The sequence below is a fragment of the Anopheles bellator genome, chromosome 1 (genome assembly GCF_943735745.2).
Source record: "Anopheles bellator chromosome 1, idAnoBellAS_SP24_06.2, whole genome shotgun sequence".
NCBI classification, from domain to species: domain Eukaryota; kingdom Metazoa; phylum Arthropoda; class Insecta; order Diptera; family Culicidae; genus Anopheles; species Anopheles bellator.
This window is the reverse complement of record NC_071285.1, coordinates 35,495,683-35,519,316: the sequence shown is the minus strand read 5'-3', so window position 1 is coordinate 35,519,316 and position 23,634 is coordinate 35,495,683. Positions and strand designations below refer to the sequence as shown.

Here is a 23,634-nt window from a genome sequence, read left to right as displayed (position 1 = left end):
AATGGGTTCGTGAGCACGACTTGAGCACTATAATCAAACTAATTGTGCAGAAGGATTCGATAGCTTTGCTTAGTTGAAGTATTCAGTAGTAAGTTGAAGCTTCACTCGATGATTAGATAACACTCCATAAGAAAGATAGCAGAGCTCGTACCCATCACTCTTTTGTCCTTTACTCATCCTTTTCTAGACCAACCCGATGTACTCATTATCTGTCAATTAGTAATTCGTCAATTGTTAATCGGCAACAAAAACATATGAGAAGAAAGTTGAAACTGCATGAACAACTATTGTTGATAATTATTTGTTAATAGTGAAAAGCTTGAGGTAAAATGAGTATCACAATAGCACGCTCGTTAGATCTATTTGGGTCAAAGCGATTTGTTCTCTCATCCATATTTTACATCCAAATATGTTTTGTTAAAATTCAAAATTGGTTGTAATAGGAAGCTAGCTATAAGAAACAAAACTTCAATTCAGTTCAATGAAGCAGTATGAATGAAGCAGTGGCTATGGAAGAAAATACTTTATGACACAAGGTTCAGACGGACAAGAGAACTATGACACTACCACTGGTACACTTACTGGTATTGAGAGGTATGTTTATGCAAACACATCAACTGCATATGTAGTAAAAGCAGTTTCAGCTTCAAGCTAGTATGGATCCTTGAAAAACCTATGGTTTTAGTCGGGTGTTGTCAATACAGCATAGAATTGCAAGAACGGGTGCGACTAAAAGACAGCGCTGACACCATCGTCCGTGGTAAGCCCGTGTTCTGATCGGGCATGTTTTGCGAGCGTATCATAAACATCGCAAAATATGACTGCCACTGCTGAGTTGGGTAGCAGATTGCAGTGCGACCTTGGGGGCTGGGGTCCCGATAGTAGCACCCGACAGAGTGGAGCGCAACTGCGCACCACAAACTGCGTGCTGGCCGCGCAATGCTTACAATCAACGTAAAAGGAAAGCTCGGTTATACCAATTTGCATACTAAACTCACGAAGCAAGCGCCACAATAGTCACCCCTAGGGGGTGGCTGTTAAACGATGTATCTCCCAACGTTTGCCTGTTTTCTTTTGTCCCCTCGGCACTGTTGCGTTCGTAAGCGGTAAGTGGTGCGATGCCACAACGTTCCCCGACCGCCACCGACGACCATGCGCCTCCATCGCAAAGCGCAGCACGCAGCCACTCGCACCTGTAATGGCCCTGCGGTTAGGCAGCCTAGAAGGCCGATGACTGGCGCGTTGATTCGTATCAGTCGGTGGTGTAAACGGCGCCGTTAGCGTCCTTCTACGGCGCTTATCCTCCTCTCCGGGCCGGTGCCGAGCACACAATAGCGTCGGCTAAATGTTTGCGTGTCTATTGGGTAACGTTATCTTCTCTATTCGTTCCTCCTAACAGGGTCCTTCAGCAACAGGAGCAAGACAGAAAAGAGCTTTCTTTCCCTCGCAGTCATCAGTGGCCGATAACTGGCACCACAAAGGCACTCTAGCTGCCCGACAGCTTCCAGATCCAGCTCTGGGTGTCCCCGAGTCGCCGACTTTTGCGACTGCAAACTGCCGTTCCGGGCGGTTTACGTATCAAAAAAACTGTGACGAAAGTATCACCAGCCGTTGGTTCGTCATTCCACTGACGTCCCAGTTCCGGTGACAAACTCCGTGTCCGTGGGTTTGGGTCCCATTTTCCAGCCATCAAATGTGAAAAGCCAGTATCGCGACGGAGTGAGCCACACTCGAAGGCCGTGAGGCCCATAACATTGCATGGGTGTTTAATCTTAAATGACCGTAAAAATCATAAATAATAAACACGAACACCGAAGTCACGGACCGTGTTTAAAACATCCGCATCAAGAGAGAGAGAGAGAGTGAGTGAGGGGGAGAGGAAAGGAAAACAAACATGCCGAAAGATGCTGCGGAAAATGTTGTGCGTCGCATGGGAGCTAATGGAACAAAGAGGGTCTCTCGTTCACTCTCCAGGTTCAGGCCTCGGCTTGGCTCAGTAAAGACACACCACCTCACTCGCACGTTCGGTTACTTATTTGAGGCTCTTTTTTCTGCTTCGATTGCATACGTTTCGCCTTCATAGTTTTCCCATTTTTCGCCACCACAGCCTTGGACATAAGAGAGAATTTAGATTGCTACTTTACGCAGGACCTCGCACGTTATCGCGCGGCCGAGTACGAGGCTGTAAAGTTGCTCGTCCCTCCCTAAGGTGTTCCGGGGACCGTCGGGGTGTCACAAAAAAAGGTGTCACAATATTGCGCACGTTCTCACCAGCAGCGGCACCTCACCTTTCGGACGGGCATTCGATTAGGAAATCAATAACCGCAGACTGGAACCGCAAGGGACTCGATCCCGAGGATACTCTGTTGCCCGATGGGCGCGTTCCAGTGATACGCGGTCCTCGTCGGTCTGTTGCTGAACGATAACTAAACTCGTCCTTTGCCTCGCCCGACAACTGCGGCAGTTTTTGCGGCCGCGGATCTGTGAGAAAACCCTGGGGAAATAATGTTCACTTCGCAATTCACTATCACGTTTAGTTCATCGATTTTCCGCACCGGTATCCAAGCGGCACTGCGATCGCAAGAGAGAGCTTTAACTCTAAGTAGGGGAAAAACGTATACGTACGGTAGTGTACGTGTTGCTTGGTAACCGTTTTCCCCTGCTGACTACGTCATCAATGAAAACACTGCGAGCGGTAGTCAGAAGGAAGCGTCACTCGTGACGTCATCTGCTCAGCATAGGTTGGTTCACCAAATTTCAACCAATACGAAAAAAGGCCTTTTCTAAAATCAATTTATATATTTTTAATTGTAATTTTTTTGTTGTAGTTACAAACAGCTTTTATTAAATCGTTGCTTATAATTAAGTTTTAGAGTTTTGCATGAACTTTCTTTGTCAAGTTTTCATATATTTGGTGACCATTGAATTCGACGATGGTCAATAATACGAATACTTTCGTATAGTTCTAACTTATAACAAAGGAAATGTATGATCGTGATGTTAAATCATGAGTCTGTCAAATTGTAACAAATTATCTAGCTTCAAGTTGCTTCGTTTTGGAACATAAATCCTGACACAAATCCCACAAATCTCAACCAAAAAAGCTCTGCTCCGAATTGATGCCATTTACTTGAAAAGTAAAAGATCTATCACCACCTAGCCCTTCATTAAGTATTCTTGAAGCGCAACGGTCAGACCTGGTCCTGCAGTGGTGCACCTGGTGCATCCTGCCACCTCCTAGGACCCCCGCCGATAGATATGTCATTCGAGTTACAGCCCCAGGTCACGAACAGTCATCTCAAAACAAATAGCTTAATTTAATTGCCACTCTCACCGGTTCACCCCGTACTGCAGCCATGGTAGGGGTCGGGCTTTGGCACCACCACTGAGCTGATCGCCAAATTACAAGCTTGAAGGCCGGGCCCTCCTTTGATTGAATCACCCCGGCAAGCTCATCCTTCATCAAATAGTTGGCCTGCCAAGCGTCAATTGACCTGCAACATGACACCACCCGTCGCCGGAGCATTGATCCGTCATGATGCGGGGCTCCAGCGGCCCAAGAACTACTTTCGCTTTCGAACCGGAAACCGGAGTAGGCAGCCGGCAGCCGTGTGGCCACACTCGGACACGGGAGAATGATCAAACGTGGCAGTGGTAATTGGCATTCATCGAATTTGAAATTCACATCCGATGGTGCCGGCTTCCGATACCAAAAACCGAGTCCCAGTTGCAAGCCGCCGGTATGCTCGTTATCACGCAGGCATGCTGCAGACACACGGCACACTGGACACGCCACTAATGGTTAGCATTTGCTGGAACAAGCGTAAGGATCCATCTTTCTGCCACCGATCGTGTGTGTCCGACCAGAGATTGACGGGCGAAGAAGAAAATCATAAATTATTCGGTGGCTTTTGACTTATTGCCTACAAAGGTCGACTAAGAATGGGGTCAACGATGTCCGACCACAAGTACTAGGGAAATGATGTATACGTGTGTGGTTATTTTTAGTTTTATCTGTCGGGTTCCCCGTTTTGCATAAGCATTCGAGTGTGAACTCAACCGTACCCCCCCACGGTGTAGCTCCCACCGATTGCGGATTGCAGCGTGGGCAATTGCATAACCGAGCCGTGGGTGTGCCCATCTTCGAACCAGCTGATGTCGGTATATTGTCGTCGCATCAACCAGTTCGTACGTGGACGGACTTGATTATCAAAACTCGAGTGCAATATTTTACATCTCATAATGGTCCGTTGCAGAGAGAGGGAGAGATCAGAGACGGTACAAGGACCAAAAAGGGCACCGCGTTCTTCGTCTTCCTTTTCGGTAGTAACGCACGGCCAGAGGAGCATATTTTTGTTGCGCTCTAGAACGGGTGAGTGCATATAAAAGACCGGCTGTGCCATTATTGGCTTATGGAGCATAAAACGTGCTGTTTAGACATGAATGCAATCAGTGAGCGGAAAAGAAAAAAACACATGTTCCGCATTCGATTTGGGTCTTGAGCTGCCTAAGTTTGTCGTGAGTTTTTTTTTTGGGGCGCATGACAGCAACCTCAAAGAACACAGAAAGAGTGTGTAATAAATCAGGATAAACATATTGCATTATTGCTTTATTCTGCGTTAGGTTGGTGAGACAAATTTGAGACTTGTTTTTCAAGCTTTACAACCTTTGATTTAAGCCCAAATCTGTTTTTTAACATTCTTCTTCGTATATCTTTTTTCTGGCATAAAATTTTGGGATGTTATTGAAACTAAACCAAACATAAACAGCTGACACAACCGCGTACGTGACTTGGTGGACTTATTGAACGAGAAACTTTCGGCCAGAATGAAGTTGAATACTTTTCGAAGCGCACCCGCGTTGGGTTGCCGTGCCTGGCGAACAGAAACAAAAGCAAACCCGAATGTTGAAGTTGGTGTTCCACTTGCTCCACTTGCCACATATATTCTTCTCCCAATGGTCCTTAGACTCAAAAATTCATTCTGAAGGTTACATGCGGGCAACAAAAATGATCATATTATGCTGTGCCGCGAGGACTTATTTTTAACGGAGCGCTCGGTTCGCCATTCATCTTGCAGGATCACAGTAGGCTTTGGGCGAGACGAAGAGCCGTCCATTCAAAACAATCAGTTTCAAATAAATCAACATAAATCGGTCGTTGGCGAAGATTCGTAGAAAACTTTTGCCATTTACCGTCGGATGGATCGTAGACACATCATCATCGACGAATCGATCGAATGAGATTTGCATTCGTTTGCTGTTGGTATCGAAAAAAAGGCTGATAGTTGAAAAACCAGCATATGTTTGTTTACTCGTAAGTTCAAGTTAGGGAATATAGTAACAAAACAAGTTCAATGATGAAGAGGCAAACATTTTGGCAGTTTCCAAAGTATCGATTGCATTATATTGGCTTTAGTGAAGTACATTAAACGAATGATTCTGCGAACCACTTACAACTAGGGCAATGTTTAAACCTCGAAACATGAAAACCTTGCTCTTCACCTTCGCTGAACAACTTAACGGTGGTTTGCATCTATGGAGTTTTAAAATAAAATAGTTTTTAGCAAAGCTTTTTGGTGTGTAAACAATTAGTTCTGCCTTGGCAACCTCCAGCATGGTTGAAACCTTTTAGTGGTGCAATTGAGCTGGTCGGAAACTTTGAAAGCACTTTCCAGTGCATCGCAACGGAAGATATTATCCGGAAACCAGCGAATGCAAAACAAGCAAATGCGCTGACAATCAGCTTTTGACGGATCCTGACCAAACCGGAACGATGTATCATGGCGATAAGCGATAAGCGTTGCATCGTTTTGCGTGAACATGTAACTCGATTTATCACGTACCTTGGTCCAATAATTCTACACCCGATGCCTCGCAACGGAAACACCAAAGGGTCGTGGTGTCGATAAGACATGATGTCAGGCGATGGTCTGACACAAATTAATCGGCGCCGAATACCGATGGTCACGGAGCCGATTGTTTGTGTGGGCGGGTCTGAAAACAATAAGCAGCACCGGAAAGCAGCGTCATGAATGGGACATAAAATTGTGCATAAGATAGCGGAGGGGCGAGCATAGTAAAGAACGCACGAAACCCGTTCTGGCGGTCGCTACGGTTGAATCAAAACGTCAATAAATCATTGGATGCGTTATCCGGTGCTGACCGGCGCTGCAATATGTGAGGTATTTACATGCAAATTGCATTTTGTTACCTTAGCGCAGAGGAGACTGTTTTATGGTTTACGTGCGATGTATGGTTGTGGTTGTGGTTTATCAAAAATGACCGTAGAAAACTTGTTTCTAGTAGGAGATCAAATAATACGAGTAGCAGAGTTTAAATAAGCTCAACAGCAATGGATGTGTAGAGTAAATACGGAATAGTTCAAATTAAGTCAAACAGAGCCATAGTATTGTTATAAACTATGGCAGGCATTGATTGCATTCCGGTTAGAATGATTTGCTGTTTCATTAGATCGTAAACAGTTCTCTTCCGGCATAGAGCATGGAATAGCTCCAAAGGATGCAACGCCTTCATTCCACCATCGTGCATGCTTTAAAAGTGAAAAGCAAAGCATTTCGATCGTCCGGCCACTGTTGCTCGGCGAGTGCCAGCATTACGACTGAATGGAACGAATGCAGTATCCGTTTCTTATGTAAATGAACAGTCAGAAAAGCGATGGGAACGTTATCAATTGCTAACACATCCGTTTGTTTTGTTAATAATGTAAATGTGAGTAAACAGAACCACAGTTGCAAGTGCAAGCTATAGTTTTCTTGCTTCTGTACCGATGATATTGAACTAAACCGAAAGCACTGAGCAATACTTTCAAGTTTCTGGATTTTTTTTCTATATTTGCGATAGATGCACTTCTCGAAACGATCCAAACAATCACATATGACTCGCCTTAGGTAGCTCGGCTCTTCGGTACCTGTTAGTTCTTGTACCTATCTTAGGCTGGCATATATTTGAAATAGAGCATTACTAGGTGATATTCAAGTATGAGGAACTTCATTCGACCATTAATCGGTACTGATGTAGTATGGAACGGGAAAAGCGGTCCACGAATTCAAAGTTCCTGGTGACACGGTGACTTACACTTTGATGCCATGGTCCTAGGACACAAAATGGCAGCGCCCATCAGCGATTGCACGCGTTAAAACGACCATTATTTATGGAATTAATAAGAAGTAATTTGTTCAACTGTGAACCATAAAACGACTTAAAGAATACAAGTAATACATGATAGTGATAGTGTTATGTGTCATTGAAAAATACATTTTCAATAATTTTGTAATTAAATTATGATGGCTATTAAATATACACACATTTTAGCGTGATGCGTAATGCTAGTAATGCTACCAGTTTCAATGGTAGCCTGGGAACTATGGTTCGAAATAGACTATAATTTGGATAATGTGTTGCAAAACCTTCAATGGTGGATGGCGGGTCATCAGTCATCGTGTGTTTACGATCATCCAACGCCAAATCGCACGTACCATGCATCTTTCTGCACCCAACAGGGAGTATTACAAAACACTCCTATAACGCCATCACGTGCATCCCTTCAGCTCGCACCGCAACAGCGGGAGCTGCAGCATAATTATGGCCTAGAGGTGTCAGCGTAACGCTCCTACCAACTGCCATTCGTTATCATTCTCTTTGATCCGATACGCGCCGGCACCATAGTGGATCCCGCTCCGGAGGCACATCCCACTGGCGGGCAATAGTCCATAGACCGGCAACACAGGCAGTAATCCATCGTTTAGCACCGAGCAGAGCCTTCCAGTGATTTCTTAACTCCCCCCACAGAGGTGGCACGGGGATTGCGTTCTCGCGCCCTCAACTGGCGCGGATGAAGATCGGCCCCAGGCACGGCACGAAGCAAGACATTTTTCAATTAGAAATCCATTCACCGGCCGGCCAATGTTTCGATGTTTGATAGCAAACCCACCCACCCACTGCGGGCCCACACGTTGCCCGCACGTTGTTCGCCCTCAGCTGACGGGCAAAATTGGCCAGCTCAGCGTCATCGTTCCGTTGTGAGCCGTTGGTGAGCGGCTGTTGGTTTAAGTGCGCGCGTAAAACGCTCGGGTTGGCGATTAATGTTTATGTTTCGCTGCCGACGCTGCCGCCGTCGCCGGCTGCGGCGGCTGCGGCGTGTGGACTAACCGAACTAACTCATAACTTCATGATGAAACGGACAAGCTGGGATGGCGTGGCCGGGCTAGAAATAATTTCAATTAAAAATGCGCACAGAACGGCAGAACTGGTCAGGGAGTCCGTTCTGTTTGCGTTGCCGGCGCTAGGCGGGTGCGGAAAATTGGTGCCAGAAATGTGGGCGCCATGTTTGGCGCTTAAATTAGGTTAATGCTTCGCGAATGCTTACCCAGTGAGAGCATGGGAACCACGGATGCCACCGAGTGAATCACTTGCAGACTTTCGGCCGGTTTCGAGGCAATCTATAACTTAACGCACCACACAATGGAATGATGTGGTTTAAGCGGGAATTCCTTCGCCAAATCGTTTCCAGCAACCTTCGGCGGTTCCGTTTATTGTTACTCATGCGCGAGCAAAGAAGTGAATCATAACGTAGATTATTCTTACCCGTTGCGACGCGAGGATGACGAACAGCGTTCTGAATGGTGTGTCAACATTGGGGCTTCAGGTGACAAACTCCATAACGTCATGCTTGACATCATCTGGAAGAATGCAAGGAGTGTGGCCCCATTATCATACGACCCCGACACAGTCCCTGGTTGCAGGCACTCACCATTATGCAAATCCGGTGCACCATTAAAACGCCCTTCGATTGCTCATCGAGAGCCGATTTTCTAGCCGAGGCGTGCTGCGATTAGCCGTCCGAGCCTCGGCAGCATATCCGATCTGATGCGTGCGAAAACAACGGGGTCGATCTAAGCAAGCCGCCCGGAGACTTACAGCCCGAGTAGTCCGTTCTAGAGCCTGTCTTGTTGCCCTCGAGACCAGAGGTGGTCGAACGGAACCCGACGATGGGTCATAATTTTCGGCTTCCACCTCCAGACGCGCACATGTGGCTCCAATAAAAGTAGATTTATTGCACTTTCATAGTTTCAGTGATGTCATAGTCGACCGAATGTCGCCGACGGGCCACCCGCCATTAGAGAGGCGTCCCTTCGCCGCTCCCGCTGCAGCCTCCGGGGCCGTCAGTACATAATTAGCACACATGTTTTCCGTTCCGGCAATTTTCCCAGTGGGAAGATTTATCATTTCCTTCCGATCGCATAAATTGGATTAATGTTGCGCAAAACTTCATCGACCTGGAATGTCCTGTGTGCGCCCGGTAGCGTTCCTTATTCTTCGCCTACGGTCCAACCATGAGTCACGGTCACGCTGGACACCTCGGACACCAGAGTCACTGGCATCTCCCGGTTCCAAGCAGTCGCACTACGCACTACGCCGGAGAGTGTCTTCGGTAAGACCGCTGTGTCTGCCAGCCGCCTCGCTCCGGGACTATTTTTAGCTCACTCGAGTGCACGAGGAAACATAAGAAGAAAATTACGAGAACCAGCGTGCGTCGGCAAACCCCAACTCATCGTCCGTAGCATTTCCCATGACCGGTGGCACCGAAAGCGGGCGTTCACTCAACGCCCGTCCGGTGCAACGGTGATGATAATGTTCTGTGTCATGTCGATAAAGCAGAAAACCACATCCCTGTCGAAGGCTGATTCCCGTGTAGCAGCCACAGAGGCTGGTGTCGAGTCGGTGGCACCTTCCTGCAAGTTGGTGTTATTTTCTGTAAGCCGATGGAAGACCGAGAATTCATGGGAAGGACACGGGAAGGTACATGTGTCTGTTCGATGAGAGTCGCTGTACTCGGAAACAAATCCGAAGGATTCTATATCGGGGCAGGAGAGCAGTGAGTGCACGTGTCCGTCACTAGGAAGGAAGCATCAGGAATGGGATCTGGAATGTAAATCTGACACCGCCCGACATTCGGGGACGATGGTCCGTCATCGATCCAATCCAAGGCAAGCCGTTTCCTTTTAATTACAGTCTGATTGTTCAAAATGTTTCCCCACAAAGGGCAACATTCAATCATTCGCATATTCGACTCCTTTGGCAATGATGATGGTTTATGAATATGTTAATGTGTTCTCTGCATGTCGTGATATTTGATTGATTTTGACGGTTTTGTAGTGGCCAACAATTTGCATTGCAGTTGACGAACACGGCGATACACCGCACATTAACACACTCAATGGACATGTTGGTAATAAAATAAATTGAAAATATTATTTATAGACCGGGTGTAAGGTAATGAAAAATTAAAAAAAAATATTTGAAAGAATCCAATAATCAAACATTTCGAATCTCCGACTTTGTCGACTCCCATGTTGATGTCGACATTAACTCTATCCAAATACTTTCGGTCGCTAAGGTCCGGTCCTTCGACCCGGCTAAAGAGTCACATCGCTCGTCCTTTCGTCAATCGCAAGACGAAATCGATCGTCTGCTTTCTTCGGCGGCCTAATTTCACACGTGAGCTGACCGGAGGACACACCTTGCACGTGCCACTCCACGGTTCGGTGCACTCGCTCTCGTCCGAAAAAGAAAAACATCGGTGCAGCGGAATGAAATGAAAACAGTTTGTCGCACCGGATCCGTATCGGACGTCGGAACCCAATAAGGATGCATTAGGTTATGCAATAGATTTTATTGTACACTCACTCTTCCGCGCTTGGCGACGGGATCGGTTCTGTCTAGCGATGCATCGGACCCAAAGTTCCGACCCGTCGGAATCGTGGCTCGGGAACGGATTCGATTACATGCATGGTTCAACGGGTGACGGCATGACAGACCCCGTGCGAAGTTGAGCGAAGCACTATGTTGCGGCACCAGACAAAAAAGAATTTCCTTCACTTCCGGCGGTCCGGGGCACTGCTCATGTTTGGCTTCGAAATTGGATCGAGCGAGCAGAAAGGACGGACCACGTGGCCCACCTTTCAGCACGTCCACGTGCGCCGAGCAACTTTGCACGCCCGAGATAAAGGACACCCGACGGTAGATCGAAAACCGTACCACTGCACTTATGCTGCCTTTGTCAAATTATGTCGAGTCCGGGTGATACCGAACCGGGCAAGTAATGGAGGCCGTCTGCGGAACGTTGGCCCAAGTGTCACTCCGTTTTGTGGCAGACCGCCAACGGGCGCGGTGAAGGTCACAGTTAGTGGTCATAGGAAACATAAAAGTGAACTGTCCCTCCCTCCGGTCCCCGGTCTCAGTCGCCATTTTCCGACCGCTTAAATCGCGTTCGGAATCCGAAAATCAGTTCCCAAACTCGGGGCGCAGCATAACGATGCTGATTTTGCTGAACTCCTGTGGCGCGCAGATCGGGTTTTATGCAGCATGTGCAACCTCCCGTGGCCTCCCGAGAGCAGGGGGTTATCCTGCGCTGACCATTATTGGGCGCCAGTTTACTGAGCCCAGGTCCGGTGTGCGTGCGAAGTAATGCATCCCGTCGTTTCGGTTGCCGGGAGAGTGTACCATTTTCGGGAAAACAATTTTACACACCGAACATGCCAATCGTCCCGCCAGCGATTGAAGTGGTTTTCACTTTAATGTGATGAGAATTTTAACTTTCCACACATGTAATTCTGGGAATTTCGGTGTGCTCCGACGACATGTGTGCGGGGAACTTTTATTAATACGCTACTTGCGAACGAGGACTCTTGTGGCCTTCGATGCAGTAATCTCGTCTACGAACTGGCTTTGAAGTCTTTGACGGTGCTTCTGTTTCACATTCTTTTGAACTGTTTGCAACTCATAAAGTTAATTTGTTGTTTAATTCATCATAATTTCACGGCCGTGCTGCCAGAAGTGCTTGGAAGTGTTTACAGACCACCATTGCTACGAGTAAGAGCATTATTTTCAACAATATTTAACGAATAACCAAAAACATATTCTAAATAGAAATCAATTTAATTAACAAATAAAACAAAAAATAAATAAAAGGAATACACTGAATGAGTAAAACAATTACCGAAGTGGTTTCGATGCATTTCATCCTATTATGTGTTTTACTTATGCAACAATGTATCTTACTTTTTACGTTGATTTTTCAATTCAGCCTATTTAGCCCTATCTATTTAGGCAACCAACGTAGCCATTCTCTCCGCGCATATTGGTTGTAAAAGTATTTAACATTTTTTCGACGCAGTAACAACGAAGCGAATACATTTCTCCCTTTAAAATGACCTATTTAACACGCTCTTGGCGCGATTTCGTTTCGCTTTTACGAGGAACATCTCCGCTGTAATGGAGTCGTTACGTTTTGTTACATCCAGCGATGAAAATCACTGTGTCGGTTCAAACCGGTCCGCCGGCCATAGAAATTAAAGAGAGGTAGGTTTCGGGTGGGGCCAAAATGGGAAGGATTTTCGTGAAAGAAAATCCGCTTTCCGTTCACCTCGTCGCTAGGGTGCTACGAGGTGCTGGGCGTAAAGTTACAGTTTTACGATTGTCGCTTTGTATTGCTCAAACTGCCCATTACAACTTTCATGTGCCGTGGCGGTGGCGGTCCCCGGTGGGCCGGTTTTTCCTTGTTTTTCATCCACTGGCCGGGCCACCGCCCCCCCATGCTGCCCGACGGCTCGACTTCATACGGATTGGACGGCACGCCCGGATCGGGTTGGTTGAGTGGCTTCATCACTGCCCACCACTTGATCGCCCCGGCACATAAAAGGCCACCCATCGCGGGGCCGGTGTCCTGCCACGCAAAGTGGGCCAGTAAAGAGGATAAAATAATAAAATACCCGCAACCGGCATCCAGCGGAACGGGAAGGAACATTCGGTTTCGAGTGAGCCGATCGCTCTCCGGTGGTTTTTTTTTTTTTTGTTTTGTTCGTTGTTCCCTTTCCCTGACGAGGAAAATTCTTCAGATTGGCGAAAACCCCGTGCCTGGGGGCGAGAAAGAAAAATCGGCTACAGTCGGCATCCGTGTGGCCATCACGGAGAGAACGGCTAAGCACTTGCGACGATGACGACTGACCCGGCCCAGACCATTGTCATCCGATCCTTGTTGCTGCCGGGGCCAGCCGAAGGGCCCGTTAATCTGCCCCGGGCCAAGGCCAGAGTGTAATTTTATATTTCAGTTGTCTGCTCACTTTTCCGGGTCGGCCCTGTTGGTTGCACTTTTGGGTGGCTCGTCTCGTTGGGTGGGTGTTTATGGTTGGCCACAGACATGGCAGGAGCCGTAGCACTTTACCGGCCTGCGGTCGATGCACATGCTTCCGCTGGCGGCGCTGGCTGCGTGCTTCGGTGTCGCCGTCGGTTTGTTTGCCTTTCGGTACGCAGCGAGTTTTCCGCCACAGCCACAACAGCAGCAGCTGCACGGAAAGTTCATTCCCCCCACGCTGAACCCGGCGTGGCGCAGTCCCGGGGTTTGGCAGAAGACCGGCACCGTGCGAAGTGTAAACGAACTTAGCGGCTTTGGAACATCGCACCAACGACAGCGGCCTGGTAACTTGAGCCGGTCGATGAAATGGAGCCGCCAGCAAGTGACAAGCGCCTCGAGCCGGAGCCCGCTTTTCGGGGGCTGGGGCTAGAGGAGGGTGTATAAATGGCAGGTAATTTCTGGCCAACACCCCCACGGACAGGTCATGGTGCCCGCGCAGTAATTATCCATCCCCAGCGTTCCGTGGCAAACTTTACCACGAAACGGTGCAATGATAAATCAGAAGATCGGACGCTGTTTAGTCAGGCGCAGATGGTGCGACCTGAACTTCAACATTCAAGAAGCACACAGCATAAAATTTAATGAATTGTTTGATAACGTTACACGGTGCGCGATTTCGAAAAGGCCGAATTCCGAATCGGGACGCTAGCGATGCATACAAAACCGAGGTGAAAATTTAATCGAATGAAATATTTAACTAATCCCCTAAATTGATATGAAACAATGGAATATGAAATGGAGAAAGAACGTTTTCCACAATGGTCACTGCATATTTGTTGATGGGTTTTGGGAACAATTTGAAAAAGTCGTTTAAATGGAATGCTGCGTTTGACCGTTTTGATTAGTTGCGTTGCATAGTTTTTCAATCGAATTGGCATGTGGAGTTTCCAGCTTGGTATTTATTCGCATAGCTCTGATGAGTCTCCGGTATCGCATCTCTTTTGTTTGAAAATAAAAAAAAATCGTTATCAATTTTTATGATATTTGATTATCACTCAGTCAATTCGCAAGCGCTCAGTTGCCAGTTTCCAAGTATAAATTAATCAACCCAAATTGCATTAGTATAGTTTTTAAATTCGCATCTCTGTGACCTCAGAGCTGCTCTTGACCTCGCAGCGTGGGCCAAAACTACACGCCACTAACTACAACAACTATCAACTCACAGCATCACCGGTGAGCGCCTGCAGCGGATCTCACGCGATCTCGGTGTGAGTGGTTCGGTTCGAAAATATAAACATTGGCCCCACGCCGTTGCTAGGCTACGGATGCCGGCTTCGATTATGCTTGCGAGTGTGAGAGAGAGAGATAGCGAGAGGGGGCCGCCGATAGCTGTGCCGTTCACCCGAGGCCCCCCCAAATTCTCACTCTCTCACTGGGGGCTCTCACAGATTTCGGTTGGAGCCGGCACTGGCGCTGAGCGCCACACGCAACTCAGTTTCAAACGAACCGTTGGCTGGGCAAGTTTGTGTCGCGTGTCGTTTGCCGGTTCGCTGCGATCGTTCCGAAATTACGGTTCCCGCGTTTCGGTGGCTTGCACTTAGGTGGGTGCACAACAAACAGCGCGAACAACAATGGATGGGTGATAGGCAAACTCAAACAAATCCGCCGCCGCGCTACGATTCGTCGACGACTGTCTGTGTGCCGGAGGTCCTTAGAGGACGACATACCGGCCGCTTACCCGCCAGGCAGGGTGGGCAGTACGGAGCCGGAAAAGTGAAATTTGACTGACGGAAACACGTGGAGCGTGCGCGAATGCCCCTCCATGCCATTAGTCGGCCGACAGTGTGTTGGATTAGTGGGCCTTTCGTGGTGTGTGTGCATGTGTCGTGGTGTGTGCGGTGACCACGGTATTTCCGCTTCCGAGCGAAATCCGAGTCTGTTTGCCTGGCGTGCCCACGCCCGGAAGTCCTGTCGAGCTGTCTCGCGGTGAGGCGCCGCCAGTTTAGCGTGCAGTCGTCGCGATGCGCTTCCTCGGGTGGCGGGGACGCTTTACTAACCAACAACAGCAACCAACACAGCAACGTACCGGTGGCAACATAGCATCGGTACTCGGCGGGAAACGGATATCAAAAAGCCGCTGTAGGGAAATCGATGCCACCGCCCAGGAAGGGAAGGGCTTCACCCACCGTGGGCCGTGTGGCCGCGTTCTTACGATGGACGCTAAATTGGCACTCGCCGAATGTCCGTGGGGCTCGAAGGAAACGATTTGTCGATGGCTAGCCGGCCGGGGTACTTCCCTGTTCCGTGTGCACGGAATTATGGTGGCGGTGAAATTATAAGCCCACCAAACAAAAGGAGAGGAAAAAATAGAGAGAGAGAGTACCAAAATCACGAACGTGCCGTTACGAAAACGTAGTAGTACGGCCAACGGGACGTTACTGGCCGCCGGTGGATCATTATCGGCTTTCGCTTCCGTCTTATAATCCGCCCGGGGTCGATCGCCCCGAAATGTGGCCGGGTTTTTAGGTGCGGTTGCCGGGGCCGGGATAAGTGGCAGTGCAGCAGTGTAGTGTGTGTGTGGTGGAAAATTAATTAGAGCCGAGAAAAACGATGAGAATCGCTTCCCATCAGGATCTGCTCACTGGCCGCAGCTCGCCCATTCACTGACTTGCACGGAAAGGGAAAACTGATTGGTCAGCTGAATTTTGTATTACCTTGCCCGGCCTCCCGGCCTCCCCCCGTCGACGTGAGTCTGCACTTCTTTTTCACAGCCAACAAAACACACTGGCACCCGTAAGGAGGTGGCGAGGGGAGGAGGTTTTGATTCTATTTCCGAAACCGAGATTGATAATAATCTGGGACACAGACCCACCCACCCAGGCAGGTCCTGGCGCACAGCAACCGCCTTTCACCGCTTGGCGTGATTCATCATCGGCCGGTCGGCTTACATGCCGATAGGCCAATGCCAATTAAGACATTTTTATGCACTCGTTGCTCGCCGACATTCGGAGTGGATTTATCGTGCGGCAGTGAATTTATTTTTGTATTTCACACGGCCGTTCATTTGTTTGCGTTTGCCTTTTGCCGCTTTGCTTATTTGCTTTCACTTTTCGTATCGCATCATATTCGGTTTGCGTATTTCGGTTCTCGGTTTTTATTCTTTACTCTTAGTGAATCTTGTTTCATGATTTTAGTGAAGGTGGCAGAGTCTTTATGAAAATTCCAAGAGTGTAGCAAAGTTTAAATTGTGTGCACGCTGTGATAGTCGTGAGCTCGTGAGCATGGTTCTAATCTAACAGGAAGTGGAATCGTTACAGTAAAACGATCCGTTTGGATCCCGATCGCGAGTAGAAAAATAATATTGTTTGCTTATTTTATTCGCACCGCAGTGGCAGTGTGTGAGAAGAGTAAATAATATAATACAAGTAATCTGGAGTGCCAGTGGCAGCGGCAACAGTAGCACCCCAGATAGGTCTCTCTCGCCACGTGGCGCTACTGCCTACGGGTGACGAAGCCTGGGGCGGCGCAGATAACGTCGAGCATCGGGCCATCACCATCAACTAGCTGGGCAACGGAAGTGCATTGTAAATGCAGCAATGAAGTAAGTAGCCCTCCGGTGGCGCTAATCTGACAAATCGCTTACTGAGTAATCGGCACAAAAGCAGCCCTTGTCACGGCTCCGGCGCCTAGAGGGCGAGCATAGACAGAATAGCATGGAAAAGAACTGGTGTAGCACAGTAACACGATTAAAGTCCGGGCGCTTCCGGCCAGGCTGCGGCCGGAGCCGGGAGCCTGTTTTGCAGCACGTGAATGATAGCGGAAAGGTTCACGCTCGCTCAATTTGCTCCCGGGGAGAAGCAACAGACCGGCTATTCGCCGACGGTACGGTACGGATGTCTTGCGTCACATCTTGAAGGGCTCGTAATTGCAATGCAAATCACACAGTGATGATTATCTGCCGGCAAGAGCCAGGGACCAAATGGCTCCGCTAATGCTTTCTGGCTCATTTTACTGATTGACGGTCTGCTAATTTTTATTTTCAGCGAAATTACTCAAATTAGGAACAGCGAATGAATTGCGGGGATAAGAAGAGGATTCGGAGGATTGACAAGATCGGAGAATGATTACAAATAAATAAAAAGCTTTTCAGGTCCGGTAAAACATACCGTACCTGAAATTATAATTCATTAGTGGTCCCAGAATCGCATCGCAAACGGTGGCCGATCTGTTTGCAACATTGTCAAAAGTATCCGTTGCGCGATCCGTGGGTAAAGTTATTAATTACTTTTCACTTCACGAGAAAGTCCTTTCGGTTTCGGAGGCAAATCTCATCGCACCAACTTAAACGATAACGGTCAATCAGTAGCAAACTTTCGGCGCCCAAGCTACGCCCGGTCGGTGCCACTAATTGTCAGATACAGTTAACGCGCCATCCCGTAACGGCGAGAGTGCACTGCAATTCTGGGGGGAAAACTGCTGAAAACGATCCCAAAGTTCATTCCAAACACTTGCCACTTGCCCGTGCGCAGGAAATGAAAGTTTTCTGTTCGGTTCCGGTGCCCCGGCGATCCGGTTTTAAGACGTTCAGTGTCTTCGGCGGGTGGTGACCGGTTGCTTTCATCACTTCTAGCCGAGAAGTCCGAGTCCAAAGTTGACAGCCGTGGTTCAGAATCCGAGCACCCGGTTGCGTGCCTTGTGGCGTCTGAAAAACTCCGGAAGATGTTGGAGGAAAAACCTAGACGAAAATGTTTCATTCGGTGGTCAACCAGAAGCGCCAGATGGTAGGGATTCTCGGCCATCTGTCGGAATCCGGCATCGTACTAATGATTTTACCCTCCAACGCTGTGTGTCTTTCTGTGGTGCGAGACGATACACTGGGGACTTTCTTCTTTCTGGCCCGCTCGGTGACAACCAGAGGAGCTACGATACTGTTTGCATTGTGGTGTGTGGTTTGGAAAGAAGGTCCTAAAGAAAGTGTGGTCAGTACGTAAATTGTACTCGTCGATTCGATTCACGAGAACCGTTTGCAATCATTTCTCTATAGTCTCATGTCCATGAAGGTGGGTTGTCTCCTGTTCGGTCCGATTGCGTCTGATGTCGCCACGAGCATCAGTCACCAGATTTGCACCGTTTTCCATTATCGATATCACCCGGAGATCATCGGTGGAAGCAACACTTTGCGCCATTTGCGCCAGCCCGGACCCGGGCACCGACAACAACCGAAGCTGTCGTTCATCGCCGTGACACTCCGTTCGCCCCAGACAGAGCTGGTGGTTTGTGGAAACTTCACAACCCAAGACGCAGGACGTTGTACCTTCCGTTGCTTACTCTCGGTGTCTTTTGTTTCTCCCTTTTCGAGGGGACACCGCTGGGAAAACCGAAAAATCTAGCGAAAAGCCAGCGCGCACAGACAGAGGGCGATTTGATCTCTCCCGGCCCACCTCCGAGAGCAAACCGAATTTCAATTTGTGAAAAAGATTTCCTCAGGAGCAGAAGCAGTGTGACCGAATCTTCTAGGGGTGGTTCATACTAAAGGACGAATCTTACTTTTACACCAACAGAACTGCTCGTTCCGCAACGTTATGGTTCGGTTGGAAGGTAAAACATTCAACGGTTGCAGGATTGGGAAACTTTCTTTCTCCTATCAAATGGCGGTTCCGCGGTTGTTGGTGGAAAGCGAAATGTTTTTCATCAATACTGGAGTACACTTTCCACTCCGCCAGCTCGATCGATTGCTGGGCTGGTTGATGATCTTTTGGCCCCGTTCGTCAAAGACAAGGCGCCTCCATCGGTTGGAGTGAAAAGTTTTTCTGTTCGGTCAGCGACTCGTGCGGAACGGCGGGGGGGTAAAATTATGAAGTTGGGTGGTAATTATGAACCGTGCCCACCTGCCTTCATAAGCTGGTGGTTGTCCAACCAATGGTAGTATCTGGACGACATCGCCATAACTGGGACAAACAGTTGCCCGAGTGGAGTCTTATCTGGTGGACTGGATTTTATCTAACAAATTGGATAGATGCAACTGAAAGATTTGCACAACACGGAAGTAGTTGCTTCCAAAAGCTTTTCATTAAAACACGAGGAAAGTGGATTACCTTAAAGTTCTCCATTTGATTGCGATAACCCTATCAGTTGCGTTTCATATCGACATAAAACATTTCGAAGCATTTTGGTCAGTAGACAGCATAAAATTGGATTTTTATCAATTACTTCAAACATAACCTTACTTTTGGCAGTAAATATGAGAAACTTCCCAGCGAACGACCGCTTAAAATCTCCCGAAAAACTCACAATTACCGAAACCAAAGCGGATTATTTGATTCGAGTTTCCTTTGTCGTGGTTTTTATCCATCCGGTACGGGAACACCCCCAGAGCCCATTAGGACCATCCTCGAACAAATTTGCCACCAATAAAAACAGAGTTGTGTCTTAAAGCCGAACGGCACTACTTTCCGGACGAGATAATCCATTTATCCCGACAAAAATTGTGAGTATTTTTCACGCCCAACTCGATTCCAGCTCGGCAGTCGAAGGTGCATCGAGCACTCAGACCTCAGACCTCGGGAAAGCCACACTCTTGTCTCGGTAGATTAGTGATACCAAATCGGATTACCGGTGCAGACTGTGGCTCCAGGGCTCCAGACACGGGCATGCGTGGCGCGTATTGAATTATGATTAAGAGGCTTCCGGTTAACCTCTCACTGGGTGGTGGCCTAATGGAGTGCTTGGCCACGGGCGTCCTAGTCCTCTTGGTGACCGAGCAATTGGTACATTTACATATCAAGCGTAGTGCACTAATACAGGACAACATTCTGTGCACTGTGCACGAACATTTGTGCCTGTCAGCCACAGACCTCTGCAGAGAGCCGAGAGCCCCCAGAACGCAGAGCACATCAAAAGCCACTTCAAACGAGGAGTCGTCGCGCTCACCGCGCTCTGCGCCAAGGGCTGATGTGATCGTTAACAACATAAAACAGGTTTCATTTAGGCACCTTCGTTACCGAGTCACCGGCACCCCCTCCACACAGGACAACGGAACCGGAACGACACAAAGGCAGCACACCCTTTGATGGTGTCTTCCGGTTGCGAAAGTCGACAGCAAGCGCATCCGCGGAAATCGTGCAGCAGAATTAACGAGAGACTCGTGTAAATAATTGACGCCAATTGTTTCGCGAGGGAGCAATAGAAAGACACATACGCGGGCGTTTGTTTCTTTTCGCCTGGGCCCCTGGCTGGGCTGAGACATTTGAAGATTTCTCCGGGTGCCATGCGAGCCCCCGGAACATTACGGCTGGCAGGACCTGACACCGGTTTTATGTGAGGCACCCCGGAACTGCCCGAGTCCCACGCGGCCACGCGAAATCACGGACCGGGGCACAGATTTTTAGTGGGACCGGCGGGCTCCCAACAACCGTCCTCGGTGGGTCCTCGGCAGAGACGAGATTTTATGAGACGCGCCCCGGTCGTTACGTTGGTTACGTCCACCGGCTCGGCGGTCGTAGGGGAGCGGAGAGCAGCGTTGCGAACGGGCGCCACCACTAAACGCGGCCATCATCACCGTCCCGCCGGTCGGAGGGAGGGGGCTGGAAGGAACGTGTCGATTCATCAAATTAGATTTTATTAGACTCTTGGCGAAAAATGAAACATAAAAGGCGCCCCATTCCGGGACACCATAATGCTCGAGTTTTGGGATCAATTTCGCTAACGACTCAACGGACACGATGTGGGCGGCCCGGGGGCCTGGAGGTTCCTGGGGGGGGCCCCCCCCCCCCCCCCGCAAGGTGGACGCGAGTGAGGAAAAAATGTCATTCCGATCATGATGGCTCATAAATGTAAGGGAATTATGAGAAAATGAATAGTACGTCTCCGCCGTCTTGGCCCGGGACACAGCCCGAGAGAGGGCGAATGTGCGAGGGAAACAATAAACCTTACGAGCTGGCCACATGCCACACCGGTTACAGTTACGCACACACATACAGACACACAAACAGCGATTTTGGGCACTTTTGGCCGGGTTGGCTCGAACCACTTGCCACTCGGGTCCTCCACCGTAGCGAGAATCGCAAGGAATATTGTTTTCTTTTCCCATTTTTTTCTTCTCCGATGCATTCCTTCTTGGCTTTCTTCTTCTTCTTACTTTTGGCTGCCCATTTTTGCTCCCCATTAAGTCCCGGTCTCGCACCCGAGGACCGTCTGCGAAATTGTTATTTAATTTTATTTATGTACTTACGCCACTTTTATGTTGCTGTCCGCGTGTTGCTGTCCTCCCGGGCGCTGGAGCACGGGTGCGAGCACAATTAACTAGCCAACGGGCGGAACCGAAGGACCCGCATGGAGCACTGTTTTGGTTCCGGAAAAATAAACGAACCCAATTCCCCGTCTGCTTTATTGCCAGTTCATTTGGCGGCCGGAAGAGTTTGGCGGTTTTTTTTTTTTGGTTCCGGTTCCGTGTGTCCTTTCTTTTCCGGGCTTGCCGCTCGCTAGAAGGCTAGAAGTTGATTACTTTTCAACGTCGGCCCATTCCCAAGATGTGTCTCGCTAGATGTGACACGTTTCGTTTGTCATTTCCAGGTCCAAAAATATCAACTCTACCTCACGCTCTTTCTTTTCTGCGTTCTGAGGCACTTGATGCGACACGGCCAGGAGTACGCAAAAAGGACGAATGACAAAGTAACTCTACGAGCCTTTCGGTCGAATACGCTCCTGGTTCCCACGTGGTACGCGAAAGTGTCTCAAAGTTGATTTTGTCGACGGCAGACGAGTACCCATTATAAGGGAATCAGTTTTGATGGAAAACACCAAGTTTACTGGTGTGGCCAATAAATATCGGGAACTCGCTTATAACTTGAAAAATGTTACTTGATTTTTTTTAAATCTTTGTCACCAGCGTTAGTCTATGTTATGCTATCCCTACTCTATGTAATACATCTATGTCTACATCTGTTCCAATTTTTGAAACGGTCCGAAAGTTCAAGACACTCGTCGATCCGATTCCTATCAGAACTATTGACTGTAAACGATGTCCTTGGATCGGCCTCTTGAGTTTAACGATCGGCCAGAAGTCACATGGTGCTAAATGAGGCGAATACGGTGGTTGTGGAATGATATGGGTCGAATTTTTGCTGAAATGATCACGAAATGTGACGAAAAAACATCACGAGGAAGTTGAACCAAGAACTGTCCCAACGCAAATCTAACACCAAACAACACCTAACATTCAAATCGAATTTGTTAACAGTTTGACCGGTTAAAAAGAATTCATAATGCACCAAAACACGATAACCGCAAGCAAGTGGTTTCCGTTATTTTTTTGCCACAGTACCACAAATCAATAGTAAACTAAACAAATATATTATCTATTGTTTTATTTTATTCGCTACATATTGCCTAACTCTGAGCTCTGGTATCTGGTTGTCTCTTGTAATGGAATCCATTAAAATTAATCCTACCTTTTCGAAAATGCGAAATGGCCAAACGTGTGTGCGGCGAAACCTCTCAACGTCAGCGTGTCCGCCGAGCTGTCAGCCGAGAAAGAAACATTTGAAAATTATGCAACAATCTTGGGACTGAGCTTTTGCCCGCGGACACAGCCGGAAAATGGGGGACATTTTTCTCGCAATGCGATCCTGCAACACGTATGTAAATCACTCACCACGGCGACCGCGCCGGTTCCCGTAGCGCCGGGCGTAGACCGGGCAATTCATTCGAATTCGGTTTCCTTTTCCTGGATTCAAAATTCCTGCATTTTCCGGAGCCCGTAGCTTGTTACATTCAGGGCTTTGTTTCGATGCGCGTTTCGGTCTTTTAAGAAGCTCCGAGACAAAATGCTTCCGAAAGAAAATAAACCATCCTTTCGGACCCGTCAACCGTCGGGGAACCCGGTGTCGGCTTTATTCGGACTGAACCGGCCCGGAGTCAGCAGTTCTAGAATGTGACTCAAGAAAATCGGAAAGGGCGGTCCGAGTCCTGTACTGTTGCATCGGGCTTTGTGTTTCCTCCCAGTGCAGAACGAGAGTCGACCAACTCATCCGGAGAACGTGAATAAGACTATATTTAAGAAACAATGCGTCCATCGCATTCATGTTGATGTTCATTTCACTTCTCACTACATGGACGGATAATTCCGGAATCTTACAAAAGGAATAAATAATATGCCTGGGAATATGGAATAAAAAAATGTTACAGAAATTTAAGGAACCAAGATTTGTGGCATGTTGGGAAACATTTATTGAGTGTCCAATTTTACGCTCGTCCGTAGATCATCCGTCTTGCTGCGTCAATTGATCGGTTCCAAGTTTCGATTTTCGGTTCGGTTTCCGCAAAACCTTATGTTGCTGATCAGCACGGGTCTGGTCGTTCAAACAATGGTAAGTAATAAAATATGTTTGTTTTAAACGTTTAATGAGTTTATTTTCCAAATGTTACAATGAGCTCCATATTGATTCTCTTCACACAAGACTTCGGTAGGAGAAATTCAGTTG

The 23,634-nt window shown here is 48.2% G+C and overlaps 1 protein-coding gene across 1 annotated transcript in view; it reads left to right on the top strand.

The window, feature by feature from the left end:
• The first annotated feature begins 526 nt into the window (after nt 1-526).
• The window catches only part of LOC131215504 (collagen alpha-1(XVIII) chain), a 149,788-nt gene continuing 126,680 nt past the window's right edge, over nt 527-23,634 (top strand). The window contains exon 1 of the mRNA XM_058209894.1: nt 527-594. Coding sequence (XP_058065877.1) covers nt 527-594 — 68 coding nt within the window. The remainder of the gene's footprint in view (nt 595-23,634) is intronic.